The 22,303-nt window shown below is 41.1% G+C and overlaps 1 protein-coding gene across 1 annotated transcript in view; it reads right to left on the minus strand.

Annotated features, from left to right (window-relative positions):
• Nucleotides 1-22,303, minus strand: part of COL25A1 (collagen type XXV alpha 1 chain) — a 321,239-nt gene that overhangs the window by 78,985 nt on the left and 219,951 nt on the right. Inside the window, exons 10-12 of the mRNA XM_059818218.1 lie at nt 13,704-13,775; nt 12,699-12,806; nt 8,708-8,743 (exon numbers count right to left, since the gene is read on the minus strand). Of these exons, the coding sequence (XP_059674201.1) occupies nt 8,708-8,743; nt 12,699-12,806; nt 13,704-13,775 (216 nt within the window). The remainder of the gene's footprint in view (nt 1-8,707; nt 8,744-12,698; nt 12,807-13,703; nt 13,776-22,303) is intronic.

Raw genomic sequence — 22,303 nt, forward strand, 5'->3', positions numbered from 1 at the left:
TAAAAGCTTACCTGAAGTGGTACATTTCACAATTTGCACATGATAACTAGTGCTTTTTATCCTTCAAATGTTCAAGCTGTAAAACATAGCTGAATAGGAACAAATTTTCTTTAAAGCACTGCTCCCTAGCACTGGGAAAGAAGCTCAAAGCCACTGGAAACTTAGCAGCTCATCCTTTGACGGCTCCCATCCCTCCCCCACAGAAGCCTGCCAGCAGCCACTTAACCAGAAAACCTGAAATTAAATTACTAACAGAAAACAACTTCAGAAAATTGTAAAACACTCCGGAATTGCTGTAAAGTGCCTATGTTCTATGAGTTACCTACATTCTCTGAGCAAGGCACAGAATCACACTGGAGAGAGAGAAATAAGCAAGTAAATACAATCTGGGAGAGAGGAACGTGAACAGATAACATAAAAAAAGCCCCAAGACTTAAGTTCATTTCCAGAGGTACAACTGATAGCTTCTAGAAGAGTTTATATAGGAAATTCAATATGACCATGTGGATTTTTTCCCTGATTATTCTACTGAACTGCGGAGAATGCTGTGTTGTCCACTTGATGAACAGACAGTAAGACCAGCAATCAAAATCTCTCTGTAGGTCTTGAGAGAGGAGCATAAGGCAGGAAATGTGTGAAGGTTTCCAACCAGCTCCTTAGATTGTTTTGTTTTGTTTTTTTCTTTCTTTTTCTTCAACTGTTCTGTGTTCCATAACAGCTGTAGTGGTATACTGGCTCTGCTGGTTGCTCCAGTACAACCAAAGGGATGGCTTTGCATGTGCAAACTTGGCTAAATTTCACTTTGGATAGTTCTTCTGCCACTGGGTCCAGGCAGCCCAGTGCAGACAGCTGCTACCGCTGCTCCCCACCTCATTCCCCTCAAGCCCAAAGCCTCTGCTCTGCAGTGACCAGGCACGTATGAAACACACGGTAGTCGTCACTAGTTGGAGGCTTGATCTACTACCACAGGTAATATATTATCACTCAGCCTCTGTCTCTGTCATCCCTAGGAATACGAAGGAGGGGAACCAAAAGCCTTTAAGACAAGAGCTATAGAATTCTTTCACCTCCTGCCTATATATATATAGATGATATCTATAATATATATATATATATACACGATCAACAAATCATTCTATAATAGTCTATGCAGATGATGTTGATAGTAACTATTTTTGTTTTGCTTGTATCATTGGAAGGTGCCAGAGTTTCCATGTATGGATGCTCAGGATCAGCTCCTAAACCATTGTTGACTAATGTTAAAAAGCTCATTTCATAAAAAGCATCTAGGTTTCAAAAATTCCAGTGAAAACTCATGAAAACTGTTTGGATTAAGTCACTGCTTAGCATTTTTGAAAATTACGCTACTTTTCTTTAAGACGCACGTTCACTGAGAAACTTCAACTGAGAGGGCTGAAAGTTTTGGTTCTGAGAGTTGCCTAGAATACGAAGATAACTAAATATAACAAAAATTTAAAAGAGTTCTCACTGTTTTAGATATCATGAACACTTCAGAAGAACCCTTTGCCGTCATGTGCAATTGAGTAAACTAGCTAGGCAGCTATGACACGCTATTGCAGGGCTTCACTGAATTAGTTTCTCATTCAAATTGCTCCTCAATAGGAGGATGGAAAAAGAAGGTGTGATGCATCAAAAAAATTCAACTGCTCTCTATGTTTCTCTGGAGATAGAGAATTATTTGATAGTTACTTCAGTACTTGGAAAACTGGGTAACCAATGATAAGCAAATGTTTATAAAAGCCTTCTATTCAATTGTGTTTTTAAAAGGTAAAGTATTTCCATTATGAATGCCACTCTGCAATCACTGTTTTCTGAAATCAACAGACCTCCAGAGATTCCTTGTATCATATCAAACCTTGGCATCATAGAAATGATTGAATGAAGCTGGACACTTTGGTTGGTCCTTGACAAATAACAATCTGGAATAAATGAAAAAATAACAACTGAAAAGACTGACCTAAATGTAGTTAGAACAAATGTTCTGAGTCCAGAATTCTTCCTAGACCTCCCTTCTACTGTTACAATTATATTTTTCTTTTAAGCTCACTCTGTTCCTTGTGCTTTAGCAAGCTGCAAAATAAGAAATAATTCTGCCCTGTAAAGGTTAAAGTTGCAGTTTCAAATCACAGTAATTCAGGGTGTGATACATTAGCAACAGCCTCTCAAGATGTTTTTGTATTCAACTTCCAGTGACTGAGTTGCTTAACATGTAAAGAAATGTATGAAATAGAAAGTTTGGGCATTTTCAATTTGCAGGTCTGGGGCAGCAGTAATGATCTGTTTTACAAGGTATCAGAGTTCATGGAGAGTGAGCACAAACACCAAATGAAAATGCCTAACAAAAATATAATGAAAAAGTGAATGTTTCTGCATACAGAAAAATTTATACAGCAAAATACATCACAATGGTGCAATACACTGTCATACAAAAACTCTCTTATTGCAAAGCTTTGGGAAAGGAAAAAAAAAAAAGTCCTGTTTTTTTAAACTTCCATACTTCTTATGTAAAGTAAAAGCTCTTCGTAACTAGAAGGCCTCTGGGAGGTCCTGTGTCTCTATGTTTATGGGACAAAAGAAATTCCAAGACTGTCCTTGAGGACCATATTTCCCCTTTGGTGCCTATAAGAATCATTGAACACTTAGAATAAAATCACAGAATCATTTAGGTTGGAAAAGACCTTTAAGATCATCAAGTCCAACCACAAAGCTAACAGTGCCACGCCCACCACTAAACCATGTCCCTAAGCACCACATCTGCACATCTTTTGAATACCTCCAGGGATGATGACTCAACCATCACCCTGGGCAGCCTGTTCCAGTGCTTGACAGCACTTTCATTGAAGAAATTTTTCCTAATATCCAGCGTAAACCTCCCCTGGCACAACTTGAGGCCTTTTCCTCTTGTCCTGTCACTTGTTTGGGAGAAGAGACCAACATCCACCTCTTTTCAACCCCCTTTAAGGCAGTTGTAGAGAGTGAGAAGGTCTCCCCTCAACCTCCTCTTCCCCAGACTGAACAACCCCAGCTCCCTCAGCCGCTCCTCATCAGACTTGTGCTCCAGACCCCTCACCAGCTTCATTGCTCTTCGGACACACCCCAGCACCTCAACATCTTTCTTGTAGTGAGGAGCCCAATCCTGAACATGGTATTCGAGGTGCAGCCTCAGCAGTGCCGAGTACGGGGGGGCGATCACTTCCTTACTCCCACAAACCAATTTCTTACCAGTCTAATGGCATAAAGAACTTAAGAAGGAAACGTGAACTAGCAGATGTATGTGAAGAGGAAAGCACAGGTTTCATACAAAGCATTTATCTGCATTTCTGTTGAGCCTGCGTTCCACCTACTGATCCCATTTTCTGTGTGTAACGGGCACAGGATGTAATTCTGAAAACGTGTTCCTGCGTGGTTGAGGAGTGTTTCATAAAGACTGCAATTTCTAGAGTACTAGTATTGAAATGTGCAATGCTTTAGTTTTGATGAATCACCTAGATAAAAGAATGACCGCCTAAGAAAACGGATTAACTATGATGGGAAACCTCATGTAACTTCTGATTAAGCAGTGCCCCCCTCCCATGCTATCTACCTTAATTGACGAAAAGAGCAGCAATAACTATTAATTACTGCTCAGGCAGAGTTTCTTACCATCATTCTCTTAGTCCTTGTTGTGGCAGCCATTACTGAAGTACAGAGGTTACAAAATGCCAATGACTATTTTTCCTGAAATTTCCTGCAAGTTAAGGCCAACGCAATTGTATTGGGGAAAAAAAGAATAGTTGCTGTGAGAGGCACAGGCTGAGAATTTCCATTTCATCTGCTAGTTCTTAGTAAACTTTTACAGCTAAACAGCTTAAGAACAACACCTTATAAAATTTACTATGGACATGCTACCAGAATGAAAGAAAGAAGGCTGCTGCAGAACTCTGGCCACTGAAAACAAAATCACAATTAGTAGTTTCCCGGAGGAGCTATGAAGATTCACACCAGCTGAGGATCTGGCCTTGGCCGTTGGCCTGAAAGGCTGAATCAAAGCCAGCAGCACTTCCCAGTCAGTTCTGCCTGGTCTCTGTGAGTTCATTTTGTTCATTTTAACCTCCGATGAAAAATTAATATTAATTCATTTTAAAGATGTGATATTTTGCAGACTTAACTGCAAGGTTACACTTTTCCACTGTCTTTCACAGAAATGGCAATATCCTTTGGGAGACCCATCCTCCTTATTCTGAGTAACTAGTAAAAGCAGTAACATTAGGTCTTATTTTCTTGAACAGATGCCCAGCAAGACTGTATAAGCACAAAACTACTAGTTTGGAAAACCATATATCTTAAAGCAGAGGGATTTTGCATTTGGGTTAATCATTATAGTATAGATTTCTTTTGCAAAGAGACACCTTTACCTTAATTCTCTGGTTATTCTGGACTGTTCTGTTCATGCAAAACATCTGTAAAATTACTTATCTGTCTTTAAAGCCAATTTTGGGGGATAAAATAATATAAGGATTTTTTTCAGTGACAAGAAGTGGTTGATTCATACACTGAACATGTTTAAATTTACTTTTTTTCCAAGGAGCTGAAAACATTGCAAATTTTGATCTTCCAAATTTCTATTACTAAGCACTAGTTTAAAATACTTCAAACGAAAGCACCAAAAACTCTCCCATGTGGAAATTAGAAACAAAACCACTCCATGCACACCTTCTATCCTACTGCAGTTTATGAATCTGAAAACATTGCTCTATCAGTGCCAGCCTTCAAGATTTCCCATCACTGACTCACTTTAAGTTCTCACAAATAGTCTGCAACCAGAAATCCTAGCTCTTGGGTAGCAAAGAATCACAAATTCATTTATGATTCATTCTGAAAATGAGAAGATAAAACAGAAAAACTCTTGTATGGTATTTAAGAGTCCTTATCACCAGGAAGAGCAGACAAATGGCATGGAAAGAAGGATGAATTATGAGAGGCAGGACACAACTTTAGCTGAAAAGGTTGAAGAGCTAAGGAAACTACCGGCCTTCCCTCTTGCATAGCGTACATTTTGCTAGTTCCACGTAACCTTTCGAAGCTTAATCCCTTTGGTCGCCCCACTGCTTGGCCTCCCTCTGAATTCTCTTAATCCTTTCTGCACAGAGGAATGATACCTTCAACTCTTGTAGAAAGTAGATCTGCAAGGCCTTCAAGTGCCCCGGAAACCAGACACAAATTGCAACTAACTAGTCATTCTTGCATTGCCTTCTAACATTAAAGATGTATACAGTCACACCTTTCTAACTCCAACCTAAGTCTCCGTCTCACCTAAAGAGAAATTGAACTCTCTTGACTTAAAGAGAAAACAGATTCTTCCTGACACAGCAACATATAGAGCCAAAAACCCCAGCTCTCCCCAACATCTCAACCACAAGGATAGAAAAGCAACAGAAGCACACTGGCACTTCAATAACCTGGAAAGATTTTCAACAGGGAATGAGAGACCCCTGTAAGCAACAACTAGCTTTCCTAAACCTCTCCTCTCACCACCCTGCCCCAACCCACACATTGGAAATGGGGAAAAAGAGAAGCCATTCCCTGTCTTCAAGGCAAATTTCCCTTGTGCACCTAAGATAGGTTGAGCTCTCTCTGCCAAAGCAGAACTCACACCAGAGAACTCAAACATTGCCATTCTCTGTATATGGTCCAAGCAAACCTCCCCTGCCTGAGAGGGAGAAAGGTTATTACTGGCCTCTCTCACAACATCATCTGAAACATGATTTTCTTTTTCTTATTGACACAGAACTTCATTAAAAATGCAGGAGAACAGGGCAGCAGATTCTCAGTTGGAGTGAATTGCCACGTCTTCACTAGAGCCACTGGATTTCCTGTTTCACTGAAAGGAGAACATGAACATTCCCAGAACTCCAAATGCATTAAAATTCTTTCAACTTTTTGTGAATCAAGGGATACATTGTTTGAGTTGGTCACAAGTTACTCAACGTGCATAATAGGCTTGTGGTATGTTTTGAGACAGAAGCTGGAAAACACTGTTATCTCATTATCTACTATCTTGTGCTCTTCAAGAAACTTATTCCACTTCTTGTAAGAAGAGAAAATAGAAAACTAAGTAATTTCAAGCTGTGCCATTGTTGGTTCACGGGTTAAACCTGAGTTAACCAGCTCTATCAATAACATGTACATTCATCTAGAAATACCAAGGCATGTTATCAAATACAGGTGTTAAAAATGCTTTTGAAAGAGAAAAGTTTCTATCCCCATTATTATAATTCAGAGGTCAGGCTTGCAGCTCTTCTTCACTTGAACAGCATCATGGGATTTAAAGCTGCTGAGAGTGTGATCCTATAGGCTACAAACAGCCTTCAGCTTCCACAACCTTCAGCAGGTACATGCAAACTGGAGGGATTGTTTCACAGCATCTGGTACTCGCCTTGGCTGTATTCTGCCTCCATCCTGGATGAAGAACGAGAGTACATGTCACAGTACTTGCTTCTTACTGGAAAGGGCCTTGGACATGGGGACAAGTCAGAAACCGCAGTACACCCCAACGAGTGGACCTCTGGGAGACGAGGACTGGTAGTACTTTATGGGACCCATCGACTTCACAGTTTCAATTTCATCAGGAAGAAAAAAGAGGAAGCTAACTCTGACTTCAGACACTTGGTATGAAACAAAGGCAAGTCCTTACAAAAGAATTCCTGCAGAATTAACCCAGAAGCTCCTCTGGGCAGAGATCTCCATTTTGATTTACTTTGAAAAGATAATACATGGATAATGCAGAAAAAGAATCTCAGGTAAGCAAAGGCCTGTGTTCTCCCCAGCAAACTATACCCATTTTCTCTGGCAACACAATTTTACAGCATACTTGTTGGGAAATCAGCCATTTCTGCAGTAGTGTCTCAATTTCCAATATGGAAATAGATATCTGAGTGCAGAGATGCATGACAAAGATGTCAGAAGCAGCTAGACAGCACCTGAATAACTGTAGCACTTTCCACAGGAAAGAGTCTGGAAATCTGTACTGGCGTAAAGAGTATGTCAGAAGCACCAAGAAGAATAAAAAGAAATCAATTACTTCCCTGACATCCTGATGCTCTTTACTTGATCTATACACAACCTAACATTTAAGCCGTCAGACTGACTTTTAGAGCAGGCATTTGGAGCTGGAAATTCATGTAATCTGGGATCTTTCTCTAACTCAGGCTTGGTGATTTGATTTTTTAAACACCTTTTCTCCCTATTAAAAAATGCCTGCATTTAGAGAAACGGATCAGTAGCAGTTCTTTAGTTCTTACACACAGATGGTTACTTCACAGCAGTGGGAATCTTCTGAACACGGAGACTAAAAGGTGACAGAGTACGTTTTCATTGAAAAGCCTTCAGGGATGCTGTGACCCTGAAGATCTGGTCTTGAATAGAAGGAATACACTGTTGCAGAATCTGAGTAAGTTTTGTCCAGGGGTCAAATAGGAGAATATTCCAAATAAAACAAAACAAATAAAAACCCCTCCCTTCCCAGCTCTTGCACCTATTATTAACAGGCCCTCAGACACCAGAAGGACAGAACACAAAAGAGCCCAGAAGCATGCTAAAACGCTAGGTGGTACCTTTGGGAGGCTTTGATTTTGGTTTTGTTAAACCATTATCTCAAAATGAGAAAGTACAGGACTTTAACTGCCTGATCACAGCAGGTATTTCCGAGTCTCAGAATCTTACTTGTTTCTTCCAAAAGAGATTGGATTTTGTCAATTCCAAATGTTTTGCAATTTGTCAAGGTAAAACATCATCACACCTGTTTAAAACTTCATAAATTCAAACAGATAGCAATCATATCTGCACTGATTGCTGAGCGTATAATCTTCCTCCTCAGAAGCATTCAGGAATCAAAAACACATGCCATGGACTACAATTCTGTCATCTCTCATAAAAATAAGAATGTCCATGGGTGTTTAGGGAGGTCTTAAGGGAAAAAACCCACCGCACGTTTCACAGTTCTGGTAATATGACAGGCAGAAACTTCTGATGCCTTACCCTGTGGCTGAAGCTGATTTACAACCAGTGGAGCTTCAATTTGCTTCCAAATGAATAGGGTTAATTAGTTCCTGATGCAACAGAAAACATCTACTCCCATATCTGAGTATTTGTAAAAAAGGCATTCATTCGACTGTTACATTCTCACACACAGAGAGGAGAAACCCAAAACCTCGGGAGAGGAGAATATTCTGAGAGTTTCAGCATGCTGTGCTGTGTCTTCACTGTTCCATCAGGCAAAGGGCCAGAGCTATTGCCCCAGAGACAGCTGGCATTTTGGCCCTTAAAACAAGTAGATGGTTCTTGTGCTGCTCAATTGTCTCAAGGTGGAAAGAGCTCAACTTCAGAGACAGTGATAAGTGGGGGCCAGGAACTAGGAACACCTGGCTTGGCTCTTTTTTGCTTTGCTGTGCCCTTTGCTGTTTTATTTCCCTCTACTTCTGCAAGCTTCTTTAGAAGAAGTTGGCCTTTTAAGACAGGTGACTGTATGTAAAAAGAGGACGTTGTCTTTCTCATGTTTTCTTCACGAATGAGGCCTCAAACAGTCTGTGACAAAGGAAGGTTAGGAAATACAAAGCTATAAAGCTTTTTGGAATGTCGCATTTTAAAAAGTGCATATGTCATGTATCTGTTACCGTTTCTTAGCAAAGTGGAAGAGAAGAGTACTTACTGCCAATCCTTGTTCTCCTGGTTTTCCTGGCTCACCCTAAAAACAAACAAAAAAAAAAGGAGTGAATCATTTCAGGAACATGTCTTGAATTCAGTTTTCTACCTAATAATAAAATAGCTTAAAAGTTCCATTCTTAAACAGGTACAGCAGCTGGCTGCACATTAAATATATTGCTTTTTTGTTTTTTAAACTAGTAGGCCAAACCTCAGACATTTTAAGAGGCAAAGTACTATTTCACAGTCATGTAATGGTATAGTTCTCGAGGCAACAGTTAAGTACTGTTGTCCTGACTCTGTCCCTTGGTTCCAAACATAATATTCCACTTCAGCCAGTGGTGCTAAAGGACACAAAGAAAGGTTATTTTCACATATGTGCTGAATCCCACTGTTTACGTATTCCAAAATTACTGCTCTGTGTCATCACCTCAGTCAGCAGGCATAACTTACTGTTGCAAATTATCATGTTCCATAAACCCATGAATATTGGTATTTTGAAGCCATGCAATAATTACTCAGCTGTTAAACACTGGGATTGGCTTTCAAAATGGTAACTCATCATTTTTCCAAAGTATTCTCTTTCTGTGGGCACAGCTCTACATAAAGTCAGAATCTATCTTCTCCCCTTTCTTCCCATAAGAACACATACAACTGTCTGTAGAGACAGTAAAACGTATCAGTCCTACAATATGGGCTAAAAATACCCATCCAAACCCCAGAATTCCTATCATTTCAGTGATCTGGTTTACAGCTCACTCCCTTGTAAACCCAGCAGAGCACAGGGCGGTCCATGTGCTGTTGTATCAGCACAGCTGCAGGATCTTCTTTAGCAGCTTTGTCATAAAAGAAAACCTGTCAAAAAACTGATGAGAACTGTTCTGATGTTCTTGGCAACTGAAAAGAATCCGGATGCCTTCTCTGGGTATGCCACATTGCATTCTGAAGCAAAAATGTAGCATCTGCAAACACACTGAGATGCCCAGGAGAGAGAAACCACACAGGCACAGGTTTCTGACAGGTAATTACCCAAGCTTGTTGGACTTTTCAGCCTCGCTAACTTACGTATACAGCAATCATACAGCCTGAAGTGAGCATCAAAATATCCCCATAAATGCTGAGAAATAATGGTGAAACAGTTTCAAGAGTTTGTATCATATTCTATTGTCTTATGACCAGCAGAAAACCTCGTTCTTCTTTTACTTCTTTTTGGAGGTGTTAAAGTTTCAAAGTCTTTGTGGTGGTGTCTGTGCAATACAAAGGGAAGGCAAGTATTTTAGGTATCCCTCTGTAGGAAGGCAAGTATGTTCTTGTTCCAACAGGTTCTTCTGTTGACATCCCAAGAAAGGCTTAGCAGAAGGCTGCGCAACCCGTTCTTACACCCCTACTCTTCCTCGGTGATCTCTCTGCTGGCAATAGGCCCAACAGCATTTCTCTAACGTTTCTACCTCCTCAGCTCTAAAGATTTCCTGCCTGAGAAACCATCACATTCTCATCTCTAGAAGCTTTAAGTATCTGTCACGGGATGCACGCTTCTGGGATGCAAGGTGGTGATGGCACAGATGGAGACGTGTGGGCACAGATGGAGACGTGTGGGCACAGATGGAGACGTGTGGGCACAGATGGAGACGTGTGGGCACACAGGCTGCTCCTCAACCCTGCTACACTGTGAAAGAGAAGTAATGGTGGCTGCTGGAGTTGCTCCCTGTGCCTTGCTACCTTGGCTGCCTGACTTTCTCAGGATACACAGCAAATGCATGGGCCTGGGGGAAAGCAAGGGCCAAAACATCATCTTATAGCTCTGGTGATTGTAAAGCTCCTTGCTTGAGAAGGACAGGCTGGAAGAGAAGCCCCTGCATTGCCTAGCACTGCAGAAGAGGAAACGACTGCCTTCTAATGGTGGTTGGCCACTGTAGGGACTTCCTCCTATAGCTGTGTGATGCTGCAACGTCCCTACTCATAACACAGTGCGGCTATTCTTTTGTTGTTCAGCTCTTTAGCTCCAAGGTCCACTCAAGCCCACAAAGCTGTCACTACCTCTCGGCTAAGTTTCCCCTTTACAGCTCTCCTGCTTGACACAGCCACGGAGGAGCAAGCCTTTGAGGATCAGCATCATTAACCTGAGGGTACAGGACAGTAGCAAGGAGCAGGATGGTAACAACAGTCAGCAATCCGGATGGTTTCTATCTGAGTGTGTGTTTGTATCTGATTCTAAAGCAGTATTATGAGCAGATTTTCCGTAATGCTATAGGGCTTAAGATAGCCACGGCTTAAAAAACTATAAAAAGAAACTCTCTCTTGCCATCTAAAGTCAAAATCACTACAGAACTATTATAAAATGGAATGACCTCATTGCATAAAATGCATTACTTTCTTGTTATGAGAAACACTAATGTTCCCTTTGCTAAGAAGCACAAAACCCCAAGCAACACACAATCACGTTGTAATCAGCAACACCAGCCGATTCTCCCAGCCTCTTGTACATGAATTATAAAGATGGTATCGCTGCAGTCAGAAATGGGTTCTGGTTTCAGTCTCGCCCTCACTACACACCAAACCAGAAGCAACTCTGCTGACCGCAGTCAATTTTACCACGTTAAAAGAACGCGAGGGAGGCCCAGATGAGGCCCAAAGCCTGATGTGCTGCCAGACTAACAAGAAATGAGTAGGTGGTCAAAGTAAAGCAACGCAATGGAAGCAACAGACTTTTCATGTCATTTCATAGCCTTGAGCTAGAACTTATAAGGGCAATGGTGGTAAAAACCCCACAAAACCACAAAAAAAAGAACAACAAAAGCAACCCTAGAGTACTACAGGCCTTAATTGCCAAACCTTGCTGGATTCTCACAGGAAATTTTAGCAGAGCCTTACTATTATCATTAGGCTATATTATATTTGTCCAGTTAATACAATTTCAGGTGAGGTAACCTGAATAGGGCCAGAACAGGAGTATAGATATTTTCTTATTTGGTTTTACCTAAAAAGGCCCTGCAGAGAAATTTTATGCCTTCCTGGCCTGGCCTCATATAATGAGCTATGCTTTTTCTTCAAAAAACCCATTTCTGTTTCCAGTGCTGGTCCCCACCTTGCTAGTTCCCTATGTGTCCTCTTGGCTGCAATCTTTACTTATCATGGGTGTGGGGGGGGTGTGTGCATCTGTACATGCGGCATTTCAGTTGTCACATCTCCTTCCTGACTGTTATTCCATTTCCACACTGGTAACACAGTGGCATTCATGAGGAAAAGAGAGGTACTTCTTTCAAAAGAATGAAAATTAAGGAGGCTACAAAATATAAAACCCAACCCATACTCATATTTTGCCTAAAAAAAAAGAAAAAAAAAAAAAAGTCTTGTGTTTATGCATCTGTTTAAAAAGTGTTTAACCATCAGGTCACGAAGTGCCAGAGGTGGTAGGTCTGATCCTACGCCTAAACCAAACAATAAGCAATATACTGGATTCTGCTGGTTGTTCTAATGAAACACGGGGGATGAGCCGAAGAAAACGGTACTGTTCTACTTGTGTAAAGAGGGCAGCATCTCACTCCAAACTTCATCATACTTTAGGCAGCATTTAGCAGTTTGTTACTTTAATTCCATGGTTTTTGAAGCTAAATCACTAAGAAACGAGAAGTCAAGCTCGGCCATGCTACAATGTCTCAAATTCAGCTTTATCTCGAAGCCTGAGTAGAAACATTTGCTCCTTGTGGAGTGGGGCAGACCCTCCTCATGCAGCCATTAAACATCAGTGAGCAACTGAGAAACCTTAGAATGTGCGGAGAAACTGTCAGGGGTGGGAGGCAAGGAACCTCGGTGTTACTCTTGGCCCTGCTATGAACTACTTCTGTGTATGAGGGACTTCAGGTACACCATGAAATTTGCCTGTGGTTCAGCTTCCACGTGGCTTACTTGCCAATCTCGCCTCAGAAAACATCTTTGAGACTGAGCTGGCACACACTCGAGAGGAATTTGGACACCACGACAGCAACAGACTAACTCACCGGTATGCCAGGCATCCCGCGAGGACCGTCTTTGCCGGTATCTCCTGGGGGACCTCTGGGTCCTGGTGGCCCTGGAGGCCCAGGGGGTCCAGCTTGTCCTTGGTCCCCCTAAATCAAGAGAAAAATTTGTCAGAAGTTTGCTTTAGAGGCATCAACCACACAAAAAGACATTGATTTACCCAGAAAGAGCGCAAGACAGGCTGGAAGAAGCGTCCGCGAGCTGGACACTGGCTTCTTCGCTGCTTATGGCAGCGACGGCTCTTTGCCTTGAAGACCAGGGGGTTGTGCCTGTCCAGGGCAGTCAGCCACAGAGCAGAAGGCTCAGATTCTAAATTGCTTGTCCTACCACAGGACATAAACCAAAATTTGGGGTAGCCTTGCAATATTTTACTCCCCCAGTTTTCCAGAGCAAGTAACTCTGTTTTCAATAAGCAGCTGTTTGCTTCACGATTGGCATAATCGTAACAAAGCTGACGTAAAAAAGAAAAGTTGCGTCTGAGAAAATACGGTTTGCACAGCCATTTTCCAAGCCCATCAATGATGCACGGATAGATTTCAAAAACGAGCACGGAAAATAACTGCTTCCCCACAAAGTTGCACATAATCTTTCATCTGTTTTGGGGAGCTGTTTTACAGCGACAATTAGCTAACTCCCTTAATGATTTATACCTGTTAATTTGTAAAAGCCAATTTTCAGGAGAGTTGCCAAAACAAATTACCTCCCCCTTTAAAAAAAAATAAAAAGACAGCAAAAAATGGTGCTCAAGTTATTTAATTTCCAGCACACCACTGCAAACCGCTGAAAAAAGCTGACTGCACCTGAAACATGAATCATTTAAGCAAAGCTACCGATAGCTTTTTAATTGTTAATATCATGAACAATTGCTTCATTCCAAAGCATTTTCAAACGAACGACCTGCTATAAGAAGGCATCTGACAAAAAGGTACAGCAGAGAGTAAACTGAACGTAAAGAAGAACCAGACTCCAGCAAGATGAAGCACTACCTTAATGAGGCGGCGTTTAATGAGCTGCTGATCAGCAGAGAGAAACCCATGATTGATTTTAGGGAACACCATCTGATCAGGCAGGTGAGGTCAAAGGTTGAAGATCAGAGATGAGAAAATTGAAGAATAGACATCAGAAGGCCCGAGAAAGAAATAAAGACATATTCATTAGATTTGTAATAGCTCAAATAATACAAACCGGTGCTTCTGCCTGACAGAAACTGTGCATTCTCTTTTGAAGAAATTGATCTCTAATGTACAGGACATACCACTTTATGAATTTGTCATATACAATGAATTCATTGTGCAATTTTTTTCTCACCAGATTCCCTGTGAGAATTCTTCACTTGTATTAATTTTTTCATTACCCGGGCTCTAAACATCAGAATTTTTATACGCTGTTCTTTCAGCAAAGCTTCCGGAGACAAAGCACCAGTTCAACTTTCAGCCAGATTTTCTAACCAGCATATTGTGCCATGAAGAATGGTGTCATTTTAGTAAGGACTGCAGTTCCAGCTTGACCAGATTGCTTCAACCCCTCCTGCTTAATTTGCAAATGCGCTTTGAAAAAATCCGTTATGTACAGATCAAACCGCCGATATCTAACGCAAATAGCTGACTCTATATGTAACCAGGATAGAGTTCACTGACATTTTCCACACTCCTGTATGCCTTGGGGAAGCAGAGCTACAGACAAATCTCATCTGAAGATAAGATACTGACCAAGATCACACGGAATGCGGGCGCTGCCGGGGGTAACACCCTACACAGCTATAGAATTGATCCCACGCTCTGCATCAGGAGTACTCACAGCAGTGCAAAGGCACTGAGGGTTGACTTAGGTCAGGTCCAGCAGAAGGATTCATTGGTATCCCATGGTAAAAACAATTTTTCATGTGCACTTCTATGCTGATACAGAGAGACCTGGCTGAACGGGTACGTGTCAGCCACAAACCTTGACGGTGAGGATCTGATTACTGTGCAGAGCAGCGACTGTGGGGAAGCCTGGCAGACCCTAGGGACACAGCATAACATGGTACCAAAACAGCACAACACAAACATCACAGAGACAATTTACTAACAGACAAACAGAACAAACACCGTCTTTAGTATATACCCCACATTGCCTACGGACAGGAAACAGCCTCTCTGTCATATGGGAAACAGAATTAGGTTTGCACTACGCTGCAGACACAGATTGTTACTTTACAACAAGAATATAAAGAGATTTTAGAGGGAGCAGTCCCACAGAGGTAACTTTCCTTAACGTTGCAATAAATTGTTATGATTATTTGACAGTTGTTAGACTATCAGCCAGCGGATGACTGAGCCGTTTTCAATTAAAATGTGCTACAGCACTTCAAGAGAGCTACGCAGAAAGCTTTGACTTCGGATTGCTGCAGAATTTGACAGCAGTGACGGTGGATTTTGAAACGCTTTGTAGAATTAACATCCTGCTCCTCACGTTCTGTTTAACATATGACATTTGGGACATAAACTGGTAGTACATACACAATTATAAACACTGAACAACAGTCTACTGCTAGCTCTTGGGTAGTCAAGAATGGCCAAGGTCAACGTTTTCAAGACATACATAGCAGCATTTTCATATCCAGGGCAAAACTTCCCCTTAAGCGCTGTATGCTGCACGCGGTTGCTCATATCCTACTCTATCAACATCTGCAGAACTTGTACTGTACTGCTACAGAAGAGAAGAGTGTGGTAATCGTGGCCTGCTGTGACAATACAAGGGGTGAATTTTGCTCTCAGTTCAACACCTTTCTTGTGCTGCCTTGTAGGGTGCGAATTAGACCTCCTGATAAAGCTGAAACCTTGTACAGTTGAGTGGTGAACTCCTAAAGAAAGAAATCCCCAAGTCCTCTCCTTGCCTTTAGCATAGCACACTGTCTGAAGCAGAGGCTTCTTCAACGGCTGAGAGACATCAGGCTGAGGAACACAGAATAAAATACAGTCTGGTAGCCCTAAGCTCCCTACATGCATGCACACTGGCCACCTCTGTGAGGTGGAGCTGGTGGCACAGACCCTCAGCGAGGTCTGGAGCGTACGGCTGCAGGGTTGCAGGGTGGCACCTCCAAAAGGCAAGGCTGCACCAGACAAGGCGGCTTCCAAGAAGTCCTGCGTGAAGGCTCTGCTGGGGCAACCCACATTGCCGCAGCGCACGAGCCCTTTGCAGCCCAGCTGGCCTGGTGGAAAGCACCAACAGGCAACGGCAGCCTGCCACGTCTCTCTTTTAACGTGGCAAATATTTGCTGTATTCATCTCCACGTGCAATCACATCAGAGGTCCTCCGGATCACAAAGACCGCACTGGTCTTTACAAAAAAAGGCAGAGTAACTTTCTGATGCATACATGTCCTTTACTAGCACCTTTGAGTTGCATTCAGCACCTTTATTCCTGACACACACCCATGAGACGAGGAAGCTGAGACCCTCTATGTGGATCCCATAAAGCCAGTGGCAGTTTTACCAGCCTTCCCACTTCGTTCGGATGAACCGTGGTGTGGCTAACTGCATTGCTCAGTGACCTGAAATCTCCTCTTTAGAAACAAATAAAAAGAAAACAACCCCAAAAAAGGCTAAAACTCCAAACACTTAAAGAAACTCACTCCTGAGACGCTGCTAAGACCGGAATGATACATCATTTAGAAAACAGATGTATCAAATTTGCATTTATCTTATTATGGAATATAAGTTAAAGAAGTTATTAGATGGTAATGTGCCAGAATCTTTACATCTGTGACTCATTAGCCCTGCTGTGCACATGGTCTGTTCCTCTTCTAGATAAAACTCCAATACCCATGTAATGGAAATGAGTACAAACAAGAAACCTACAAAAGAACTAAAATCTGAGTAGCAAGCAATAAACTTTAAATCTCATTTATTAAAAAAAGGGATAAACAGAAAATCTTTTAACAACTTCATTTTTACTCATCAGCCTTTAGAGTTACAGCACAGTAATTCGGTTACCTCTAAATGTAGCGCATTTGCAATTTGACATTTTAAAAAGTGGAAACTCAAAACTCATATTAGGTTTGATTTATTTCATCTTGATCACAAAGGAGAGCTGAGAATTAATCAAGGAAGGAGTTTAATCAGAAAATATGCTGGTTTGCCATGAAAGGTGTTTTTTTTTCTTGAGAAGAACTGAAAGACTTCTGAAAGTTTTGTGTAGCTCCACACAAAAACATTTACATAGAGCACTTCACAGCCCAGCCCCAGCATTCTCAATGCTTCCCAACACCACACAGACAAGTTCAAGAGTAGCTATCAGTACTGCAGTTTTCTGCCTACATAAACAGCACGTGAGAGAAGGGGACAACCCCATTCTTCCATCAGCGACTTAGTAACTTCTTTCAGCTTGTTCCCAAGTAGAACAAAGCTTTCTTTCCTTTGCCCAAAGCAGGCATAATCTCAGACCTAATGGTCAGAGACTTGCAATGCCAGCTTGGACCTGGATCATCTCCCCACGTGTAACACGCGTATTTGGAGAGAGCCAGAAACACGGGGATATTAAATGGAACCCAGCAAAGAAACTATAATGGGTGCATAGTTTTTGCATGCGTGGGAGGCTTTAGAAGGCATTGCATCTTCTGGCATCCTTGAAAGATAATGTTGGCACACAATGAGCTTCTAAAAAGGCACAAAAAGAGCTATCCTTCCCACAAAATGAGTTCTCTTCCTTTCCTGTCACTCTGCTATAAATATAGCTGCAAATATCCCCTAGATCTGTTTTATTTTTTCTCTATCTAAAGCTGTTCTCAACGATGGATTCAAAGTTACTCAATTTTCTCTTTATTTGGTTTGATTCTTGAACTGCACATAGGAAGGGCTCCGGTTCTACACCCTGGGAGGCCCTCACAGAATACAAAACACTACAGTGATCAACAGCGACCACTGGCCCACGAAATTCCTCTGCTGACAGCAACTCAAGCTCACCCTGAAATGCTAGCTGGTCACAATTTCTAAATTAGCACTGTTGTCGCATGCCTCGCTGCAATTTTTGCCCAAATGCCAAGCAAAACACGATGCTTGGTGGAGGCTAACAGGCATGAGACCACATAATGCAGTGTCCTGCTCACCTACCTGGAAATGTAAATAAAGCCTACTCGTCCCCATACAACGGCTACCGAGAAAAACAAAGGATGCCAGAACATCTTGTCATTCCCTGGGTCTGATTTTTTTACTTAGATGAAATAGTTCTCCTGTAACATCCATCACAGCCTTCAAAGATGTAATTGCCACTAGCAGTCCTAGTTTTTTTCACAGTACATTCAGCTTTGTGCATTGGTCTACATCAGCTCAATATTCTAAGGTCATCATAACCTTCTCTGGCAAGTATAATAATATTAAGCAACAGCATTACTGGTTTTACACTATGCTGCGTACCCTCCATTTTGACTATTGCATTTGCTTAGTATAGTAAATGTCACAGTCCTCCTTAGGATTTTCCTTCTGACCTGCCAATAAACCCAAGCTGCACAAGCTTCCACGGGCCTGTGAAGACATGGTAAATGAGACAGGAATTACCACCTGCTGTTCACTTGCACTTCCTAAGGTTACAGCCAGCTGCTGCTATTTCACATCAAATCACACAGGCTTCAGGCCAGAGTGATCCTGACACTCGTTACGGCTGCTTTACCTTCCCCCAACACCACCTCCAGTTCTAATTAATCCCTCAGACCGAGTGTCAGTCCTGCAGCTAATTATTGTACCTGCCCTGGGGAATACAGTGTTCGGTATCACCCTGTACGGTGCCATGGACTCTCAGCAGGAGCTCTTTTATATAATCCCTTTTATCATAACTGCTGCTTTCTCCATCAGCAGATCTGCTAACTAAAACAGCGCACCACAACAAGACAAGGATCCGGGAATTTCTTTTCACTTAGGCAATCATTCGTCAAAGAGTTTTCATTTAAATACATTATGCAATGATGCAGACTTCGTATTAAAATAATAAAAACGTAATGTTTAAGAACTAGCACAAACGGATCATTATAAAACTGTTATTTCCTATAATGACCTCTGTATTTTCCCAGTGAGCTCTGCCTGACACGGCACTCAAAATGAACAAAACTGGAAAAAGCCAGCACTTCTCTGTTTTGGTCCTAGTATTAGATGAATTTTCAGTGAGGCAAATAATCTTCTCCACACAACTCAGTTATGAGTTTTGATGAGTGATCACCACCTGACCTACACAAAATATCCATCCTGGAGGCAAACCGACTACTCTCACTGAAACTGGTGGTAGGCATGCAGTTAGCTTTGGATGGTCCTCCCCAAAACCAAGTTGGTTCTCACAGCAAAAATCTTCTGCCCTGGCTTATGTTTCTCTTCAAATTTTATAAGCACTGCAGTTATGTGAAGCAGGTAAGTGGTTCAAGCCACTTCCATGATATTCACTAGGACTGGATGAAATATTTTTAAAGAGCTGCTTTTGATCAAATTGGTCTAACTCAAGTGTTCGGTATCGCAGCAATTTGTGGAACAGCTGCAGTTTGAGATAAAACAACTACATGAGGCTTCCTCAGTCACAGGACAGGGCTGTAGAAGAAGGAACAGGATGTCCAGAGACTTCCTTCCTCACCATTCCTCTGGCATTACTAAAAAGGGGCAAGACGCAAACCAACTGGTGGTGAGTGAAGACATGCACTGCCTAGCTCGCAAGGCAGGAATGACAACATCCTCGTCTTTGGAGCAGGTATGTGGCACTCTGTCTGGAGTGTCACAGCTGTTCTGCATTCCCCAGCGGAACCTCAGGAGCCGACCATCAAAGGCATAGCTTGGCCCTGGAGAGTCATCCAAAGCCAAAAGGACGCTCCTGTGAACTCTGACAGGAGGCACATCTCAAGTCTGAGTGTCCCAATGCTTCAGACAAAGTTGGCAGCCAGGGCGACCCGAGTTCTTTCCTAACCTCTTCTAGTTACAGAGCTCTCCGAGTTACCTTGCTCCAATTTGTTACCCTACTTTCAGCTTAATGGAAAACAGGGGAGCCACAACAGCCTAATACTAGTGAAGTAGAACAGATAATTACTCCCAGGAATGGAGGAGGTAAATAGCCCTGTTGCCTTTTGGCAGATAAGGAAACAAAGTCCCAGAAGTTAAATTAACTGCTCACAGACAAATCGGCATTAAACCAGACGTCCGGCAGTTTTCTCAATGAGGCTGCTTTGGTGAAAGTTAGGTTTACAGAAAGAATCATGAACAGATTTTTAGCCTTCTTGTTGTGGCACACTAAGAGTAGAGTTTGAAACAGTGGTTAGACATAGTTTATAACTGGAACTATAATTTGCTTTACACAGGACAATTAATAACAGAAGAAACAGTTATGTGGGTAGTCATACTGGCAAAGCATGAATTTAAAGCAGTACTGTGTTTGTACTATATGTTTGAAGTAACACATAGTAAACCAGAAAATACACTTTTATACACACATGAGAACATCACTTAAGGGAATGCCATCACTATATCACCCCCTCTGCCGCAGCTTTTGACAGCATATTCATATAAATGAAACCAAAGAGTATTTAATCAGAAAAGAAAAAGCTGGGGACAATGCTAATTTATGCTAGTGAAAGCGGCACAGTCCTTCTATTAAGGTAGACAAAATTCATTACCAGTAATTATAGAAGAAATTAAGAGAAACTTTAGTAGGATATAATCAAACTTCATCAAGGACAGTCCTGGAAGTAATTCATAGAGCATGTTTAAAATACGTAAAATTGTACTTATTTAACATAATACTCTGACTAGAATACTATACATTTTTGCTTTGACAAGATGTTGAATGAGGATAAAAATTAGCAGCATGCACTGCTTGGGAACAAAGCTTCCTGTTACATCACTGATTTACCTACATTTGCTGCAGTCACCAATGCCTCCAAAAAATGGAGTCTTGCTTTTGGTGAAGGCAAGAACTCAGATTTATTTGTATACTGCTACCTATTTTGTGAAGCAAATCTGTTCCTGTCTCAAAACAAATGTTCCAACCTTCGAATGAAACAGAATACAAAATAAAATGGCTTTAAAAGAGGGTGAAAAGTTAATGATCATGGTTCAATCATCACTCAGTAACCAGCATTTTCTGATTTATGAATAAGGTACTGATTCTAATGACATGAATATAGGTTTTCCATTTATTGTCAGTAGAAGCAGGAAAAGGCCAAAAATATTTATTATACATTCCTTAGAAACATATTAACTGATAATAATACACACATACTAAAACCAGACTTTTAACCATTTCCTTAAAAAAAACAACCATCAGGTCAAAATGTATTGCTTGGATATCTTTCATTTCCCTTTAAAATGGGACAGTTTGTAAAAGTTGTGTCTATAATATAACAAGTGAAGCAATACTTCAGTTAAAAAGGTAGCTTACATCTATAGATACACACATATTTGTATTTAGTTATTTCAGTAAATAGACTGCTTCCAGGACGATTTCTGTTAATATTAGATAATTTTTAAATAGTTTGCCAGCACAGAAGAATAGAACCTGCAAAATTTCTATTGTAAAACCACGATTTCTCTCTAGTGGGCAGCAAATAAGTAGCAAATGTATTAAAAGTAGAGAGGAGGGGGGAAAGGGTTAAATAGAAAAAAACCATTAAATCACCACCCAAACCTAACTGTTTTAACAGTACACAAGGAATCTTTTTAATCAAGTCAATAAAGCTTATCATAATTAAATAAACTTCTTAGTACCTTTCAGTTCTAGAACTTAATCTCTTCTGCTGAAGATATTTTAGAGATATTATCAGTTCTGTGCAGACCCAGCTGCTAGGAAAATTTACTTAAACATACCAAAAGGAGAAAAGAATTTTATGGAAATACTTAAGTATGGCTTCTAGGTGGTTTCTCATTCTACCTAGACCAAAACCAATTTAAAGGTAGCTGCTAGCTGATGATTTCTAGACCTGATAAGCAAGGAATCTCTCATGTATCGGAACTAAAGGATAGAAGATATTTATTATGTTATTTACAGAAGGATGAGAACAGACTGATTAAGACACTCAGTACCAGCTGTTCCATTCCCAAACATTCACCTCTGAAGATCTATTTCCATTAATCAGGGTACAATCTCTACTTGGACAATATATCCTTTGCAATTCTACCATTATGAGATCTTTAAAGGCTTTTTTTAAGCTGGGGTAGAGCTGAGCAACGGGAACCGAGCAGTGGACTGACATAAGCATTTATTCTAATAGTCCACAGGCTAAACCCCATCATTTTTAATTTTGTCACGGCTCAGTACAGTAACGCAAATCTCCATGGACATGTCTCATGAAGCCATGTCCTCTGAAAAAAGAAAAGCATCCAAAAGATTTACTAACATTACTGTTTCTTACACTGGTATTGAGGAAAGCTAGTTCTGCATTTGACCTAAATGTTTAGTCTACCAGAAGTTTAGAGTAACAAGTAGAGAGCTGATATAAAATATATAAAGAGATCAAAAAAGCATTTCTTCAAATAAGATCAGGACTTTTGAACGCATCCACCACTACCTTATCTGTGGTCTCATGTGACCACAAGCTGTATTCACCTACTGCTCAAGCTCACACTCAGGGCATGAATTTCGAC

Source organism: Gavia stellata, chromosome 5, assembly GCF_030936135.1.
Source record: "Gavia stellata isolate bGavSte3 chromosome 5, bGavSte3.hap2, whole genome shotgun sequence".
Classification (NCBI taxonomy): domain Eukaryota; kingdom Metazoa; phylum Chordata; class Aves; order Gaviiformes; family Gaviidae; genus Gavia; species Gavia stellata.